Source organism: Hesperophylax consimilis, chromosome 26 (genome assembly GCF_061612785.1).
Source record: "Hesperophylax consimilis isolate HC1 chromosome 26, BYU_Hcon_1.0, whole genome shotgun sequence".
Classification (NCBI taxonomy): Eukaryota; Metazoa; Arthropoda; class Insecta; order Trichoptera; family Limnephilidae; genus Hesperophylax; species Hesperophylax consimilis.
This window is the reverse complement of record NC_142861.1, coordinates 15272075-15293187: the sequence shown is the minus strand read 5'-3', so window position 1 is coordinate 15293187 and position 21113 is coordinate 15272075. Positions and strand designations below refer to the sequence as shown.

The window sequence follows — 21113 nt, the reverse complement described above, 5'->3', positions numbered from 1 at the left end:
GGAAAGCTTGTTTTGCACATTTTTAATCGTTTTATTTTTAATAAAATATTTCCATTTTTGCAAATCCTTATTAGGAGACAGTCCCTTGTTAAACTTCATGTAAATATGGCGGCTTTTACACGTATGTCAATGTAGAACTGTCATCAATATATCGATAACATTCAGATTTAAGATAGTAGAAATGTTTAAAAAACTCAAAGATAAAATTGCGGAAGAAGTCAAGTCTTCTCCGCAGAGAATCCAACAATTTGCCCAGGCTGCTCAGGTAACATCTGTATAATTTTTAAGATAAATATTCCGTAAAGAGGTGTGTCGAAACATTAACTAGGGCATATTAATACTAAGAATCAGAACAATAAGTCATTGTCATCACTAAAAAGAATAATACACAAGTATTTTTTTATTCGCTTTCTCAATTTAGAGGTTAATTATCTTGTCTGTAAGAATTCTATGAACTTTGCAGCTCGAAGCCATTCATAGTTGTTAAACTCGTATTATTTCTTATCTATGTTTGTAATGTATACGCTATCTCTTAATCTATTATCTAAACTGGGGTATAAAAAAGTTATGTTAGATTCCTTCTAAATAATATGGCCTAATTAAAGTTTGATAGAGTAGTGTCTTATAATCAGTTTGATAGTACATGATTTAATTAAATTAGGCCCATTGCTTACTTTATGATACATTTAAATCAAATGTCTCGGTACTCCACTCAAAGGTTGACCATTAATTTGCTATATTCTGTTTTCACGCAATATACAGGGTGTCCCAGGGTAAAGTGCGCCAACTTCAGGGGGTGATTCAACGTGATTTTGGAAATAGAAAAGACACACAACTTTTTTCAAAATTCTAACGTTTCAAGGTAGTTTTCAGGTAAAAAAGTTGAATTGTTTGTATGGGGATAGTAAATATTTTTCTAGGAAAAATATGTGCTAATTATTTGGGATCGCTGGCCACACTTAATACGATTTTTTTTTAAATAAAACCTTTTGATTCATCTTAATTACTATAAAAGGAAAATATCTGCATTTGGGAAATTTTTAATTTTCTTAGTTTTCTTTACTTTTGGTTATGTTTGGTTGGGTTAGGTTAGGTCAGATCAGATCAGGTCAGGAGAGGTTAGGTTAGGTTAAGTTAGGTTTTTTTTCATACAAAAATATTGAAAACTTGCTAAAACCCTAATTTTATTTTATTTTATATCCAGTGTTTCACCAAAATAGTTTCTACCTAATATGCATGAATTAAACGGTACTAATGTTTCGTCTAGCGCCGATATCGGGAATACCAACATATGAAAATATCGTTCACAGAAATTATTGGATATGGTTGTCATCCCATACAATTTTCATTTTACGTAAATAAAAATTAAAATGCCAAAATTAAAAATTTCCAAAATGCAGACAGTTTCCTTTTATAGCACAGACATATGAATATATAGACTAGAAATTAAAGGTGAGGGGTAAAATCAACTGTTGAAGAACGAAGGGGGTAAAGCTGACTGTGATTCGTCAATAAATCAATCTGACAGTATATAGGCATCTCGCATTATAATATCACCATTTAGTTCTTAAAAGTAAAATCTGCTTTTAAATGAATAGACATTTTTACATGGGAGCGCAAATTACTCGCCACGTTATGAACAAATTTGCGAAGTCCAAATCGGCAAAAAAAAATTTCTTCTATTTTCAGAGTCGAATATTTTGTTTACGTATTTAGTTAAGACACTTTTATAAGTGTTCATAATTTACTTCCCAGTAACAACGATGCGCACACTTGAGAATCGCTACATTCGACCAATGTTGGCTCGATGTGATAGTATATGTTTCTACAACTAATTCATATTATACGACGTGAATAAGCTTAAAATGATGCTTACATATGGAATGTAATACGACAATTGGGTTTATTCTCTTTTTCACATCTATTTTTACAAGTTTTCATTTCACAAGCCACTATTTTGCCGTGTTATTTCATAAAATACCTCGACCATAGCTCGACGCTAGTTCGAACAAGAATGATGACGTCACATTCTCAAGTTTCACGGGATGCCATACGCGAGCCCAGCCGGCTCCAATGGAACCGGTATGGGGTGTGGGGAATAATACGCTTTTAATCACTTAGAGCAGGTCTACTAATATTCATATGTCTATGTTTTATAGTAATTAAGTTAAATCAAAAAAAAATATTATCTAGCGTGGCCAGCGATCCCGAATAATAACCAAATATTTTAGTATTGTTAAAAAAAAGTTGGAATTTCGAAAAATGTTATTTACCTTTTTTACTTCTAACATCATTTAGAATCACTTCCCGAAGTTAGTGCACTTTACCCCCTGACACCCTGTATACATTTTTAAACAATGGATCTTTGATAGAATGAAGGGAGAATTGGAGAAAAAAAACAATTCTTTTCAAACGGTGATAAATATTTTGAATATTTTTTTTTATTCCAAATACAAAATAACTATCAATCAGTGTTGCATGATGTGATCCCATGCACTTTTTTTATATTCCGAAAGCGAGTACTTCTGTCTATCAGAACGCGCCAATCAAAAGAGCGACTCAACTGCCAACGATTCTGCAATGACAGTCGACATGTTTTAACATAACTTACAGACAATTCAACTTATTAACTAACTATCTTTTGATGTAATTCACAAAATAATAGGTACTTTATATAATAATGTATTTTTTATGATTTTGCAGGCGGCAGTAACTTCAGCATCTAGCAGCATATCCGATATATCAAACAATGATTTGTTTTCAATAGCAGACGATGGTAAGCATTCACTTTGTTTATTCATTAATTAGAATAAACAAAGATCATTGGCTGAACAAACAAAAATCTATTAGCAAATTCTGATAATACATAGAATAGATGCCATATTCTTGCAATCACTTAATAAACAGAAAATCTCTACAAGTTTGATTTAAACCTATTTGACTATATAATAACATAGAGTGTGCTGAAGTAGACATTTTCAGAAAAAAATGTTCTGCTTTTGGGCTAATTATACAGGGTGTTAAGGGACGTACTTGACTTACTTTAGCCAGTGATTCCTACTGACATTTTTTTTTACATAAAAAATCAGTATGTGTTGGACAGTTAGGATCGTGGAGAGGGGTTGGTCAGTTGCTAGGCTGAGTCAGTGAAGACAAAAAAAAGTGTCACTTATTCCAAAATTTCATTCAAATTTTTTACTCCAAATAATATCAGGAATCACTGGTTAAAGTAAGTCAAGAACGTCCCTTAACACCCTGTATTATAATAATACTTGGATGACTTGTATAGCGCCGTTTTTGTGCAAAAACACCTCAAGGGCGCTGTACAAACTTATAATACATTTCTACAGTGATCTATGTACTTATTACTTTTGTCTGTTGCTTCTTTTTGAATTATTTGTCATTCGAGTGAGCTTATATATAATTTTTATTTGTTTTATTTTGAATCTTTATTTATGTTTTCAGATTTATGCATCCTATGTCTGAGTAGATTTTTGTAATTGCATGTGAATATTGTGAATTCTTAGTTTTTACAACTGGATTGTGACAAGTGAGATCATCTGTAAAAACCCAGATTAAATAAATAAATAAAACCGGATTTGAATGAAAACTGATGTCACCAGTTTACATGAGACCTTTCGACTTCTAGGCTACAGACAGGCCAATGAAATTCATTATCTCTTTTAGGAAAAAAAATAGATTTTTGAAAAAGTGCTAAATTTCACAGAAGTAAAGAAACATTGATCTCACTTCGGGCACAAACACTCATCTATTTTATCGTGTTTTATTTTTGGGGTATTATGCCGTGTGGCGATACCTCCGTGTGTCCGATACTTTAGAATTACTCAATTGTAATTAGATACATAATTTTACATGCGCAGATCAACAGAGTGCAATTTTCACCTATATACGCAGGTCACAACATCTAATACCAGCGCATAGAGTTAATTGTTGCGTAAAGACAGGAAAATTTCACAACACAAACGATATTTCGAGTTGTGAAAACATTATACAGGCTGTCTGTATGTACATCCTGAACGCCATTTACTAAAGTCAGTTGCTACTTCTGATGACGGTTAATACTAATTATTCTATTCCAGAGACGCCGCAAAACTCCCCGCATCGCCCCACAGTCGCCCGAACCTCCGGCTTCCACGACGTGTCTCTGGTCAGCACCCCGTCCCCCCTTCGCACCGCTGACGAGACTGCAGACTCGCTGGGCCCGCTGTCCATGAACAACCACAGTCCACCTGGGCCCCCCAGTGAAGGGGTCATCCACAACACGGCCGTGTACCCCCCTCCATCCAGGCTGAGGAAGCTGTCGAACAGCTCCAATGCGAGTGACGTGTCCTTCAGGTTGCCGAGCTACGAGTCACCTGGGGCCATGTATCATTTACAAGTAACTAATCTGTTTATTGACGCCCTGGCTTTGATAATTATTACAAGGTATAGTGAAAACCTCGTAGAAGGTTCCAACGTTAACCCCTCGGGCGTTAACGTTGTTAAGCAAATTATGTGAGACTTTGAAACTAGGTTAACAAACCTTCTTAACCTGTTAACCGGGGAGTTCAGTTTTGAATTACGCAGCATATAACGGGCGCGAACTCCTTCACTAGGACGTATCAATACGTCACGCCCAGTGGACGTTAATTTTTTTAAAATTATTTATGCATCAAAGAAAGTGAAAACATCAAATTAAAAAAATAGAATATTTACAAACAAAAATAAAGATTACAAATAATATAAAAAAGGTTATAATTACAGAACAATAAATAAAAGCACACAGATAAAAGAGAAACATTCAGTTTAAAAAATTAAAATATGTAAAAATTAAAAACTCAATTTCCGTGTGATATGTTCGGAAATATACGTCCCGCTCGTTCCAGGGCGCAACATATATTTCAAGGACGTATTTATATGTCCTACCCGTACCCGATATTGTTTACGTTTGACGTATTTATACGTCCCGCCCGGTTAACAGGTTAACAAGGCAAAGGCTGAATGCATCACAATAATAAAAATGACTACAATATGGGTAAGTACTTGAAATTAGATCTAAAACAATAAAAACTCGATAATGCTTCATAATATTATTATATTTGAATAACTGTTTATACCATCAGAAGTGTAAAAAGTAACATTAAAACAGATTTAAAGAAGAAGTGTAAACTGAATTTAGATTGCTTAATAATTTACGATTTGAATGACATGTATACGACCAGTGACGTCATGACATCATTCATCATCATTACTCACTATATTGAAATTAAAATATGAAAAATTTTAGGTCACGTAAATTAAGCATGCGAATTTCGGCAGCCGCGTGTGCATTCAAGTCCTGTCACTTTACACGCAAAATTGTATTAGACAGTTATTTTTGTGCCGTTTTCGAAAGAAAAGAGAATTTTACAAACACGCCATATAAATGCACATATTACATAATATAGGGTTTTCCAATAAGAGGTGTTATTTTGATATCCAATCGTAAAAGATCAATGGTTTCGTTGCTTGTGTGGCACGTAGCGCCGTCTTGTTGATAGTAAACGTTGTCCAGATCAATATCATCCAATTCCGGCCATAAAAAATCATGAATCATCTCTCGATAGCGCAATCTATTCACCGTAACTGTTGCTCCAGCCTCATTTTCGAAAAAGTAAGGTGCAATGACTCCGCCGGACCATAAACCGCACCAAACAGTCACACGTTGAAGATAGAGAGGCTTTTCAAGAATAACTCTAGGGTTTTCCAAGCCCCAAATGCGACAATTTTGCTTGTTGACGAAGCCACCGAGGTGGAAATGGGCCTCATCACTCAAGATGATTTGCATTTGATTCACTCAAGTGAATTTTAACAATTTCAATGCATTGTTGAAGCGTGTATTGTTCCATTTTTATTAATGGCGTAGTTTCTACTTGTCAAATGTCAAAAAATGACAGCTTAAAAAAAAACATCTACCGAAATAGCGAGCTATTGAAAATAACACCTCTTATTGGAAAACTCTATACTAGTAACAAAATGAGATAGCATGACTTTCACGAGTCCATGTCAGGTTGAGAGAAATATCTCCCAAAGACTCTTAAGAGTCAGTATATAATATTATTTATTTGATAATTTATTTTTATCATGTTTGGTTTAGGGTCAGCACTCAAAAATACGCACTGAGTAAATTTGTAACGAAACTATAAACGATTTATCCGTAAATTCTTTACGAGCAGTTAGGAAAATGTCTAACCCCGCTTCCTCACGGGTCAGTAAGGAATCGATATCAATGGGGTGCAATACAAATGGGGGCAATAGACTTGCATTGCCGTACTTACGCAAGAACGCTCCCGTGCCGCATTGACCCGTATACCGGCGCCAATAGAAATATATTGGGCGGGGCGCTCTCGGTATCACGCTTTCTTATTGCACTCGGTTTATGTCGATTCCTTACAGACCCGTGAGGGAGCCTGCTGAGGTTTCTTGTAGTCTTTCACATCAAAAAAACGTTCAAAAATGTTTTCAAACTGCACCTATTATAGACAGTTATTGAAACAATTTGTAATTAGTATAATTATTCATAATGGTACATAATTGTGACCTCCCACCCCGACAGTCGGACCTGGACGTGTCTGAGAGCGAGATGGAAGGGGGAGCGTCTATCCCAACGCAGCTGGAAAAGGTGAGCAAGGAGCAGCTATTCGCAGCTTACCGCCGCTCCAACGAGAAGTACAACAAGTATCGTGGCCGCTACACCGACCTGGCGAGACACTACCGCAACCTGGAGAGGGAGAACGCTAAAGCCAGGGTAGGTTTACAGTAGTCTTCAATTTCATTAGTTGTCATTTGTGTCTATAGGTATTTTTACACATTGATATTTCCATTAATCTTTTTCTTTATATTATCTGGAGTTCCACACGTGTCGTCTTTGTCAGGATATGTCAGCTTTGACAGGATATGACATCTTATCAGGATATATCTGATATGATATGTCAGCTTTGTCAGAACATGTCATCTTATCACGATATGTCAACTTTGGCAGGATACCTCATCTTTGACAGGAAATATTGGGATCTTCTTGAGAAAACATACGGAGTGAACCCGAGTCCTGAAAAGACTTATGCTGTTGGAGGGAGGAAACACAGAGGCTGGCAAATTATTCCACACATGGGTATCTAGCATGATCGATAAAGGTTTTGTCGATAATGTCGGTAACTTGTCATTGTTCCTGAGCATGACTGTAAATCGCCAACGAACAACAACAGTTTACATGAACTGTTGTTTGTATGTTAGCAATCTGCAGTTGTGCTCAATTATCAACAAATTATTGAAATTATCGATAAATCGATTGCGCAGTGAAAGCCTTTCTCCCACCAATTGTAAAATAGTAACATTAACTCCTCAGGCTAATTTGTTCGGTTTTGGGAACAAACCGCTACTACCCTCGGAGCCAAATTGTTCGCTTTTCAGAACAGCTCATATGGTCTCATAGAAATCGTTGTATCTCCCTTACCATCAGGGTTAGAAAGGGAAAACACCAAGCTTTATATTCAAATATAGAAGTTAACCATAGCGTAATTAACACATTTCGGCTGGGTATTTTTTACGCTGCGTCTGGGCGAAAATAAAGGTCCTGTGTGAATTTCTTTAATTTGTTTTAAATCGCTATATCTTCGAAAATAATTAAAATATTTTAATAAAAATTTCTAAAAGGGTTTTCCAAAAAGAGGTGTTATTTTGATATTCAATTGTAAAAGATCAATGGTTTCGTTGCTCGTGTGGCACGTAGCGCCGTCTTGTTGAAAGTAAACGTTGTCCAGATCAATACCATCCAATTCCGGCCATAAAAAATCATTAATCATCTCTCGATAGCGCAATCCATTCACCTTAACTGTTGCTCCAGCCTCATTTTCGAAAAAGTAAGGTCCAATGACTCCGCCGGACCATAAACCGCACCAAACAGTCACATGTTGAGGATAGAGAGGCTTTTCAACAATAACTCTTGGGTATTCCGAGCCCCAGATGCGACAATTTTGCTTGTTGACGAAGCCACCGAGGTGGAAATGGGCCTCATCACTCAAGAAGATTTGCATTTGATTCACTCAAGTGAATTTTAATAATTTCAATGCGTTGTTGAAGTGTGTATCGTTCCATTTTTATTAATGGCGTAGTTTCTACTTGTCAAATGTAAAAAAATGACAGCTTCAAAAGTAACATCTACCGAAATAGCGGGCTATTCAAAATAACACCTCTTATTGGAAAACCCTGTTCTAAATGAAAATCGAATATTATTTGAAATGCAACTCAATTAACCGTGTAATATGTTTATTACGGTCTGCCTTTCGGTATTAGCCCATACCTGCTTTCTTTAAATACACCCGACATCTCTCGCTTGCTTGCACATAAGAGTTGAGTGGGTGCGGGACGGAGAAAGAGATTCGAATCAGGTGTCACGGTCATAAAAACCCTCATTCCAGGAATTGAATTATTTCAGTAACACATAATGTACTATCCTTTTGTTGAAATACTTTAATTTAAATTTAAAAAAAGACTTGCATTACGACTCAATAATTATGTACATATAGTTTGGACCTTTACAAAGAGATTGGTGTATAATGTTCATATAAAAACATTGATTAATTCCATCTTTTCTGCCATTGAAATGAGGCCGGCGCAAAAGGTAAAAATACCCTTCCCGTGCCAGCAACAATCGACTGAATTAACTAACTAACTTGAACTACATTTTTCTAATAAAATATTGTTATCAGTAATTTTATTTTACTGTACACGTACTCCCGACGTATCTAAATTGTGCAACATATTTCTTATTTTTAAGTTGTCGTACAAAGAAATACTATTTTAGAATCTACTTAAATTAACCTTTGAAATCTTTGTATTTGAAATAAACATTAATGTTAAAAAAAAAAAAAATTAATATTAAACATTAAAATGTTAACAAAAATACTTACGGGGACATTTACAAACGTCCACAATTTTGAAACTATTCGATATTTAGAAAATACATTGCTTTAGTAAGAAAACTGTCACTTCATTTTTCTTGCCATTTATACAATAAAAAAATATAAATAATTATGTATTTAACTTTCAACTGTCGATCATAAAAAAACTGCCAATTTATAATCATACACTTTTTTGGATTTTATTGACGTCATCAGGTAAAAATATTTGAGACAAACCGAAAAGAATAATTATTTATCTTTCCAACGACAAACAAATGACAAATCTACGCATTTTACTAAAAAAGATGTCTAGTATTATCCTTCCGAGGTTTAAAGAGTTGGAGCCATTTTTAAAACTTTTTTTTTTGATTTCAATATTTTAATATTTTAAAAATTTATGTTTATTTCTTATAACAAAATTTGAAAGCATATTTCATCACCTTTCAAAAACAGTTTTTAGTTGAAAACTATACCATTTATTTTGATTTTATTGAGAAGCGGAAATATACACAAATTCTCCGACTTTCTGACAGCATCTTTAAGGAATACAACGTTCAATATGCCAGAGGCCTGAATGGTTAACTATTTCGACAGGACATCGTCTTATCAAGTTTTTCACAACCTTTGAATAAATTCTTCACTAGCTCTACTCGTTGAGTAGATAGCATACATTATGCCCTTTATAAGAAAGTGCTGGTTTTTACTGCTTTGTTAATCCTGTGACTGAAGTTACTTGACGAGTAGTTACTAGTTACAAGTTACTTGGCGAGTATTTACTCAAAAATTTTCTCAGAGGTGGTGAAAAATCTGATTCTATGATATTTCATCAAAATGACAATTAAACAAACCATTAAAAAGTGATATAGAGTCATTAAAACTGAAGAAACAAAAACTAGGTTAAATAGTTTAACCACTTTTTTCATCACTTTTTGTAGGTGTGTTGAACTGTCATTTTGATCAGATAAACATAATACGTTTATTTTTTCATCCTTTTCCTTTTATAATGTAATTCTTTTTTTTCTTCTCTCCTTTTTAACCTTTCCCTTACTGTGCTAAAAAAATCCATGCGTTCCGGTGCTGTGTAATCAATACACATCTCTAAATAAGCGATTTAATATGGGAAAAATATTAATATTCATAGCTAATCGCTTATGTTTATTATATTTTATATAAAAAGTGATAATAATTGTAATTTAATTGCTGAAAACATGAAAAAACCATAGGCAAATGCTAAAAAAACGTGCAAGGGGTCTACATCTAGCGACGGTCCGCGACCGACTAACGGCCGGCTGGCACAACAGGCGCTGGACTGCACACACACAGCTATGCGGTCGTAGGTATCGATGATCTAAATCAAAATACAACAGCGGACGTGTGGATTTCTCGTGTTCCTGCATAGCGAACTAAAGCGGGACATCAATAGCGTGTCATTTCCTCGCACACTCTTCGGTTGATTGTTGTTCCCGATTTTTAACAAAAATCTCTGATTTTTAATTGAATCTGAAAACTATGTAAAATATTTTTTTTAATTCAGTGCATAACGGTGTATAACGGAGGAATACCTAAAATCTGAACCCAGAATTTATTATATTAATAGAGTTATTAAAGTTATTAGAAGCAATGTGTAGTAAATACAGACCACAGATGAGGAAAGGTTAACCCCTCCGACTTTTCGCGAACTTGAAGCTAAAATGTCTTTATCGAAATGTCAATTTCACGAAAACGTTGTGTTATTACCGCCTCACAATCAAAGCTCTATAAATGAAACATTACTGAACGGAGCCGAATAGTAAAAACTGTTTTAGAAAGGTTACAAAATAGGCTTTCAAATTGTTGTATCATAAATAAATATTAACATTTGTAAATATTTAAATTTAGAATGGAAACATGAAAAAATTGTAAAAATGACTCACCTGTAATGTTTTATGTAAAAACGATACTAAAATCACGGATAATGTAAAAAAAAAACACTTATTTCATCGTACAAATGTGAGTAGGTCTTTTTACGGGTTTCTATGGATAACTTTGAATAGAGATGTGAAGCTTCATTCAATACGAATATTCTACTTTTTGTTTTAGGGATGTCACTAGAAGAATAACGGAGTTATGACGATTTTTGTGGAAACACACGCGTTGACGTGTAAACACGCTTATTGTACTTGACTGCTATCGTTATTTTATCGTGTATATCTGCTTACGTTGCTGACCGGTTAAATACACAAACTGCACATTAAAATTTCTACCATTTTTGTATTGCAGGCCGTACTGGTTGAAACACAAGACAAAGCCTTGAGAAGGATATCAGAACTCCGGGAGCAGTGTTCCTTAGAACAAAGTGCTAAGGTAATTATCATATCATTATTAATAACTGGTAAAATGCATATGTAATAGAAACAAGTGGGATCATTATTACAATGAAAGTATCACCAACATCGTTCACCCTTTTACTGCAAATCGCATCTACGCTCAGTTTCTTTGTTTCTACCTACACACCAAAGGATAACTTTCATTGCGTAGCCGCTTTGATAATCCACACACTTTGGTGGTATCTTGGTGACAGTTGGCATGCTTCCATTCCATATCTCCCTTTGTTTCTATATATGAGAGAATGTGATGAAATACAAAAAACGATAAAATTCATTTTTATTTTATTTATTTATAAAATACATGATACTACATTAAAAACATTTATTTATATATGAGACATTAAATCACCATACTAGGCGACTGTCTGTTTCATGGTGACCAATGGAATATAGTTATGTAAGGTCTAGCGTGAACATATGAACTAAATATATAAACGTGTTGAAAATAGGAAGGATTACAGTAGAAAATTTATAACGGAAATAGAAAATATAGAATAAAATATAATAGAAAACAGAAAAACGATAATAAAAAGTCTTTATTGTTGTGGTATTATTAAGTTTGACTTTAATAATACCACAACAATAGCTAGCATATACAATGAGCCAAAAAGAATTTACTGCGAAGCAATTGAAATTCATAAACATAAAAATAATATGAATACCAGAAATGACTCAATTAGAATTCCCAACACCTGGAAAGTTATAATTGACCAAAATAACCCAAAACCGGCATTTCCAAAATTCTCAGAAACACTTCCAACAAGTTCAAAGCAACCCAATCAGGTCGCTACACACATACTGCTTGATATTGCCAACCCCGCCCCCAACCCCTCTACCGTCAAATCGCTATCAACACGCATACTTCGTCCTAGACATAAGAATTGATAAGCACCCACTTGTATCTTGACTTCTGGACCGAACAGACACGCGAAAGCGTTCAGTTTGAGACGAAATTCAGGACATAAGGCCTCTGAAGATGGACAGTGAGATCTGTCCGAAACGTCAGAAATTAAAAAGTCCTTTTAAGGACTACTTTACGCGGGTAAACCGAGAACATTATTCTACATCTTACACCCGTGAAAACCTTAACCATAACATATATATATATATACTCACATATATAAACATAGATACATATACTTACTATGTACATACTTATTTATTCACACATTTTAGTTTTTGGGTTAATAAGGAATTCCAATCAATTTTTTTTTTAATTTTCCACCTAACTTACCAGTAATTTAAACTACCAGATTTTTTAACAAAGATTTTCATAGTTAAAACAATTTTAGAAGCCCATCAAAACGATCGAAACCTGACAGGGTTTTATTTAGGGACGTATAACGTCACGCGTACCCTGTCAGGTTTCGATCCACCCCACTCGGGATGACCCATATATCGGGTCGGGTATAAAATCAACAAATCCCTATTTAAATATTTGACAAGATTTCCAAAAACCATGAATTCTTTTGAAATAATTTGTATACCACAGTGGTAACCCATGCGCAAGTCTACGCAGCGCAACCTTGTACAAAATTGTCCGATTCTAATGCATGCGGTTGACCGACCCATGAGGTAGCAGTATAAGATCTGTCAGAACCCGCCAATCACAGGGCATTTATGAGTTTTACGGCTCTAATCGTTTTTAAATGATGATTTATTAATTCTGCATATAATTATATAAGACTTATGTATTTAGTATCAGCGTTTGTTGATGTATATTAATGTAAGTTTTTTTAAACCATATTATTTTTCGCTCAAGTTCCCTTATTTAGTTTTTTTAAATCATATTATTTTTCACTCAAGTTCCCTTATTTAGTTTTTTTAAATCATATTATTTTTCGCTCAAGTTCCCTTATTTAGTTTTTTTAAATCATATTATTTTTCACTCAAGTTCCCTTATTTAGTTTTTTTTAAATCATATTATTTTTCACTCAAGTTCCCTTATTTAGTTTTTTCAAACCATATTAATTTTCACTCATGTTCCCTTAGTTTTTTTAAACCATATTATTTTTCACTCGAGTTCCCCTATTTAGTTTTTTTAAACCATATTATTTTTCACTCAAGTTCCCCTATTTAGTTTTTTTAAACCATATTATTTTTCACTCAAGTTCCCCTATTTAGTTTTTTTAAACCATATTATTTTTCACTCAAGTTCCCTTATTTAGTTTTTTTAAACCATATTATTTTTCACTCAAGTTCCCCTATTGTTGCCTTACGCAGTCCACCCTAGTCTTACAGCTGTTTTATTTCACCCCCTAAGTTTTTGGGCAGTAAAATAAATTGTAGGTCTTCTGGATTATTATAACACCCGCCCTAATTCTCATAACTTAAATTGTTTATATTGAGGTACGTATATGTACTTACATATTTATGTAATTATAAATTATTATGATTTTTCTTTAATTCATTGATTTTTTAATAATTGTAGGCTCATCTCGAGAGTGCTCTGAGAATGGAGTTGGACGAACGAAGTCTTAAGATAGAATCTCTCAACACCAAGATTAAACTCCTGCAGTCTTACGGCGGCCAGAACACGGACTCTAAGGCAGACCCTAATCATGATGCCGCTATTGAAGGTACACATGCTCATTCTGTACATTTCAGACATACATACTATTAAAACTCACAAAGAGCTATTGGCACAACCGGACCATCCTCTATCAATTATAATTAGAAAAATTAGTCAGTTATTTAAAATTAACTAATTAGTTTTCATTGCAGTTACCCAAAGTACACCGAGCAACGGAGAATCCTTGAGTTCTGATCAGCAAAAGCCCCTGATAGATTTCTCGTCAGACCACAAGGAAGCTACGGAACCCGAGCGGTCACCTTCTACCGAAGAGTTAGAAAATAAACATTCCACCGAAATATTAAGACTTAACGACAAAATACAAAAATTAGATCAACTAGTCATCAAATGCAAGGAGACCATCAAAACACACAAGGAAAAAAACTCCCAGCTCAGTACAGAACTGCAAATAGCTTCCACACAAGTTGAGAAGAAAAAAGCGGAAACAGAGCAGTTAGAAAGCAAAGTATCAGAAATGGAAAGCATTAGCAATCAACTCAAACAATCACGGGACCAGCAAAGAATTCTAAAGGAGCAGTTGGAGTCTTTCGAGGAAAGAAAAGCCAGCGACATATTAGTGGTTCAAAAGGACCTGGACTTAGCCAAATTAGAAATAACCTCTCTGAAGGGTAAGGTGGACATTCTCAACAAAAGGGAAGAAGAGAATGTCATCTCGCTGGCAGAAAACAAACTCAGCGTTCACAAGGAATTAGAATCCAAGGAAAAAGAAATAAAAATTCTAAAAGACAACATCAACTCCACTAATGCTAAGGTCAAATCCAACGAAGCTGTCATTGAAAATTTGAAGATGGAAGTCAAAGACTTGGAGCAAGATAGATTAAAGATGAGCGAACAACTTGCCAACTTCGACGCCGCCAAAGAACAGGTCGGAAATCTGGAAGGAAAACTCAACGAATTGAGATCGCATTGCACCGATGTCGAAAGCCGATGCTCCTCCTTGTCAGAAAACATGAAATGCACCGAACTCCAGCTAAAACAAGAAGTCAGCGAGAAAATGGCCGTCATCGACAGGAACAACTTCTTGGAAGGGCGCAACAAACATCTCGGAGACGAAAACGCCAAGAAAAATAAACAAATTGCCGATTTAGAAAAAGAAATTATGGACATGAATAAAAGCAGCGATGCTAAAGATGATCTGGCTGTTAAATACGAACATTTGTTAAAAGAGAAAATTAATTTGAAGGCTGAGCTTGAGGGAATATTAGGAAGCAAAGAGGCATTAGAGAATGAACTCAACACTGTCAATTCCAAGTGTAAAGATATAGAAAATAAATTACAACTGTTGTCTGAAGAAAACGGTGCTCTCAAAACCCAGTTGGAGGCTTTTACTCATCAGGTAGAAGGTTTGCAAATTGAAAAAGAAACAATTGAAAATTTGCTAAAGAACGCAACGGAACATGTTGAGAAATTGCAGTTAGAGTATTCTCAATCCATAGAAGCATTGCGTGCTAAGGTTACGGAACTTGAACACGAACTGGTAAATGCGTCTCAAAGCAATGAAACTCAGGAATCTATCCAACAGTTACACAATGAAATGAAACTTAAGATGGAAGAAAAGGAAAGAGACATGATCAAGTCATATGAAGAAAAGGTTTCCGGCTTTGAAGACTTAAAAATTAAATATAATGATCTAAGTGCTGTGTGCAAAGACTTAAACCATAAGCAATCTGAGAGTGTAGAATTAGCATCCAGTTACGACAAGTTAAAGGCTGTGTACAAAGATTTAATTGATAAACAGTCAGAGTACGAAGGAAAGATATCTAGTTACGAGGAATTGAAAGTTCAGTACAAAGATCTTAATGATCAGCAAGCGGGAAATGATGAAGTCTCGTCAAACTATGAGAATTTAAAAGATTTGCACCAAGTTTTAATTAATAAACAAACTGAATGTGAAGCAAACCTATGTTTCGTATCAAATGAGATCTCTCAATTGAAACAGGACAAGGATAAATTATTACAAGAAAAGATTGAACTGATTTCTAAAATAGAAAGCCAAGCTTCTGAATCAGACAAGTTGAAAAGTGATTGCGAAACTCTTCAATCAGATAAATGTAAATTAGAAGAAACGGTTGCTAGCTTGGAAAGTAAAAATGCTAAAACTAAAGACAGAACTGAAGCATTGATAGCCGACCTCAAACTGTTACAGGAGGAAATCACAGCAGTGCAAGAATCCCATTCCCAGATTGTTTCCCAAAAAAATCTCATTGAAGAGAAGATATCTCTCATGGAGAAATCTGATTCCAATAGAAAGGTCGAAGCTGATGAAGTCATCAATCAGCACATCGCCGAGATCGAAGAACTCAAAAACAAAACTATTCAATTGCAATCTCAAGTTGAAAAACTTACGCAGGAGAAGTCCAAACTTGCCAGCGATTTAACCGAATCACAATCAGTGTTCTATGCCAATGAAATTAAATTGAAAGAACTGACTGAAAACAGCGAAGTTTGGAATGTCAAACTGTCGAATATCCTGGATGAAAATAATTCCTTGCAAGAAAAGTGCACTCGCTTAAAACAAGAAAAGGAATCCGTCGCCGAGAAGATCACCGGTCTCGAATACAAAATAACCGAGTTTGAGATCATGAAGACCCAATACGAAGAATCCAAACTCGAAACAGAATTCTTGAATATGAGGGTTTCACAACTAGAAAATGACTTCTCACAAGCCAGCAGTGATAAAAACAAATATATCACAGAAAAGGAAGCGTTGCAAAAGGAACTTGCCCACGTTACTAATGCTAAGAAGTCTGAGATAGATTCACTTAAAGAGGATCTCGCCAAATTAAAGGCTGATCTTAAAATGCTCCACGAAGAAAGAAATTCCCTACAATCGCAAAAAGACAACGAACATTCTGAGAAATCACAATTAATTGCGCAGCTTCAAACTTACGAAGAAAAGGTTAAAACTAACGATACATTAGAATTAGAAAAGAAAAAGTTGGAACAGCGCCTAGCGGAAGTCCAAGAAAAATATAGAATTATAGAAAGCACTACTAATGAAGAACTCTCAAGTTTACAAGACGCTAATAGTGTGCTAAGAAATCATTGTGACAAGTTGGAATTGAAATGCGCAGATTTCGATAACCTGACACAGTCATTTGCAAGCCTAGAATCTGACAGTGAACGCATGATCATAAAAATTAAAGTTTTGGAAAAGATCGAGTTTGAGCATAAAACGATGCTCGAAGAGTTGCACGCTCTGAAAAGCGAAAAGAACAAGTTGCAAGCGGATATCGAAGGTTTACAAGCTCATCTTACTAAAGTTTCTAAAGACAACAGCCAACTTAACGACAGAATAAGAGAGCTGGAAGCCAACGGAGAAGTCATGCAGATCAACTTCCAACAGAATCTTGGGTCTTCGCCACCTGATGCGGAAAAAATGCAATCTCAAATCACCAAACTATCAGAAGTCAACTCTCAATTGATAGAGGACTTAAAAACCAATGAGAATCTATCAAGCAAGTTACTAGATCTCGAAAGACAGAATTCAATACTGATTGAAGAAAAGCTGGAACTACAAGATCAGATAAATTCTTCGATGGATAGACACGATCGTATAGTCGTGGGAGGTGCGACAAATTCAGACAATGATTACGAGCTAAACAGTTTACGGACGCAATTGCGAGATATAATCAACGAAAAGATGGATTTAGAAGGTCGATTAGCGGATGTGGAATTGATCAGCCGTTCGGGAGATAGTAATTTGAAAGCGCTAGAACAGAGGAATGACAAACTGCGGACAACGAATGAGAAGTTGGAGAGGAGGTTGGACGAAGCTTTGGTGTCCTTGAACCACATCCGGACTATGGAGGAGAACACGGAGTTGGAGTACCTTAGGAATATCCTGTACGAGTATCTGACGGGACCCTCCAACAACAATATGGTGTTAGCCAAGGTTCTGGCGGCCGTGGTCAAGTTTGACCAAAGACAAACGCAGCTCGTTATGGAGAGGGAAAAAGAAAAACAAGGAGTTGTAAGTAGCTAAAGTAGTAATTTTGTTCGCTCATTCCAAAAATCATCATCCGAATATTAATACGGAAACATATAAACTGCTTACTGGCCACGTCCGGCCAATGAATCCTTCTACAGGATTTTCCAATAAGAGGTGTTATTTTGATATTCAATCGTAAAAGATCATTGGTTTCGTTGCTTGTGTGGCACGTAGAGCCGTCTTGTTGAAAGTAAAAGTTGTCCAGATTAATACCATCCAATTCCGGCCGTAAAAATCATTAATCATCTCTCAATAGCGCAATCCATTCACCGTAACTGTTGCTCCAACCTCATTTTCGAAAAAGTAAGGTCCAATGACTCCGCCGGACCATAAACCGCACCAAACAGTCACACGTTGAGGATAGAGAGGCTTTTCAACAATAACTCTTGGGTTTTCCGAGCCCCAGATGCGAAAATTTTGCTTGTTGACGAAGCCACCGAGGTGGAAATGGGCCTATCACTCAAGATGATTTGCATTTGATTCACTCAATTTTAATAATTTCAATGAGTAGTTGAAGCGTGTATCGCTCCATTTTTATTAATGGCGTAGTTTCTACTTGTCAAATGTAAAAAAATGACAGCTTCAAAAGTAACATCTACCGAAATAGCAGGCTATTCAAAATAACACCTCTTATTGGAAAACCCTGTATATTTTAAGCTTTTATAAAAAAATATTGTTAGATTTATAAATGCGTGGATTCTTTATACATATGTTGTTTATGGTCTACAGTGCAATTTTTAACATGTTTTAAATTTTTATAAAACAATTCAAAATGGCGACTTCACGGTACAAAACATTATCTAGAATATTTAATGGGGCAATAGTGACATTGTTTGGTATTCGATAGAAGCTTAATCAAACTAGCCACTAAACATATTTGCTGATTGCGGGAACTTCTAAATAAATTGATGAAATCACCTTCCTACGCTATACAAATTTGGGTAGCTATCGCTCGAATGGATAAAGTTCTCATCGTTGGAGTTTTTTGCCGAAAAGTTTGGTTTCTCTTTGGCTTCTCGTCAAATAAAATTTTTCCTGTATAAGTTAATTCTCTTATACCGCTAAAGAATCACAACTGCTCGGAGCAAGTGGGATTATGGCATCCTCAATTTGTGGCTTTCTAAAGTTCTGAAGTATGATCGAAGGAGATGGGGCAGTGGAAGGTTGAGAAATGTCTGGCTGTTGGAATCTGGTCACTAAAAACATATAAAGCAGTTTCGAGCAATGTTTGGTTTCTGAATCATCAAGTCAATTCTCATCAGAGCAATTCTGAGAGTACCTAAGCATTCTGACGGCTAAGTTCTCTCTATTTTCCGCTAACCTTTAACCTTAATACCACTGGCTCCAAAAAGTTGATACCTGTTAGGACAGTTGTACGGTATTAAACAAAAAAATTGTGTGGAGGCACATACACCAAAAATTAAATTGATTAATGAGTTTTTTTTTTCTTTCAGCTTGGACAACTGGGTCTGCTATAATGACCAACAATGTACTAACAATCACTAACCATTAACTTTTATAAATTTAATGTTACTTTATATTAACATGTTAACTTTGAAGCAATTTACTATGAATTCCATTTAAACCAAGCCCTTTTTGTATAGAAAGAATCAATCCTAGTGAAACTTTATACTGCGACCATTCTTATATTGCATTGTAATACTTTTATAAATTGTATAATAAAATAATAATGTAAATTTAAAACTAATGTAAATAGCCTAATTTTTATTATTTTATTGCCTAGTTATTTATTTTATAAATATAAATTAATTTTATGAAATTGTTTTTTTTATGTGAAACCTCAAAATTCTCTACCTTGACAGCGTTGTGTACCTGTAGTCAATATAGATAAACGAATAGTAATAGAAGTGTGATGATTCTGTACTTTGACAGGGGCGTTGAATGTGTAGTCCATATAGATAAACGAATAGTAATAGAAGTGTGATGATTCTGTACTTTGACAGGGGCGTTGTACGTGTAGTCCATATAGATAAACGAATAGTAATAGAAGTGTGATGATTCTGTACTTTGACAGGGGCGTTGAATGTGTAGACCAAATAGATAAACGAATAGTAATAGAAGTGTGATGATTCTGTACTTTGACAGGGGCGTTGTACGTGTAGTCCATATAGATAAACGAATAGTAATAGAAGTGTGATGATTCTGTACTTTGACAGGGGCGTTGTACGTGTAGTCCATATAGATAAACGAATAGTAATAGAAGTGTGATGATTCTGTACTTTGACAGGGGCGTTGTTCGTGTAGTCCATATAGATAAACGAATAGTAATAGAAGTGTGATGATTCTGTACTTTGACAGGGGCGTTGAATGTGTAGACCAAATAGATAAACGAATAGTAATAGAAGTGTGATGATTCTGTACTTTGACAGGGGCGTTGTACGTGTAGTCCATATAGATAAACGAATAGTAATAGAAGTGTGATGATTCTGTACTTTGACAGGGGCGTTGTACGTGTAGTCCATATAGATAAACGAATAGTAATAGAAGTGTGATGATTCTGTACTTTGACAGGGGCGTTGTTCGTGTAGTCCATATAGATAAACGAATAGTAATAGAAGTGTGATGATTCTGTACTTTGACAGGGGCGTTGTACGTGTAGTCCATATAGATAAACGAATAGTAATAGAAGTGTGATGATTCTGTACTTTGACAGGGGCGTTGTACGTGTAGTCCATATAGATAAACGAATAGTAATAGAAGTGTGATGATTCTGTACTTTGACAGGGGCGTTGTACGTGTAGTCCATATAGATAAACGAATAGTAATAGAAGTGTGATGATTCTGTAGTTTGACAGGGGCGTTGTTCGTGTAGTCCATATAGATAAACGAATAGTAATAGAAGTGTGATGATTCTGTAGTTTGACAGGGGCGTTGTTCGTGTAGTCCATATAGATAAACGAATAGTAATAGAAGTGTGATGATTTTGTACTTTGACAGGGGCGTTGTACGTGTAGTCCATATAGATAAACGAATAGTAATAGAAGTGTGATGATTCTGTACTTTGACAGGGGCGTTGTACGTGTAGTCCATATAGATAAACGAATAGTAATAGAAGTGTGATGATTCTGTACTTTGACAGGGGCGTTGTACGTGTAGTCCATATAGATAAACGAATAGTAATAGAAGTGTGATGATTCTGTACTTTGACAGGGGCGTTGTACGTGTAGTCCATATAGATAAACGAATAGTAATAGAAGTGTGAT

At 35.2% G+C, this 21113-nt stretch overlaps 1 protein-coding gene across 1 annotated transcript; it reads left to right on the top strand.

Moving 5' to 3' along the window:
* The first annotated feature begins 99 nt into the window (after positions 1-99).
* On the top strand, positions 100-19627 carry LOC149411179 (uncharacterized). Its single transcript, XM_089647515.1, has 8 exons — positions 100-265; positions 2704-2776; positions 4101-4399; positions 6596-6787; positions 11199-11282; positions 13737-13884; positions 14030-17871; positions 19344-19627. The coding sequence occupies exons 1-8, from the start codon at positions 182-184 to the stop codon at positions 19365-19367; spliced, it is 4746 nt and encodes a 1581-aa protein (XP_089503641.1). The 5' UTR covers positions 100-181; the 3' UTR covers positions 19368-19627.
* Positions 19628-21113: the final 1486 nt, after the last annotated feature.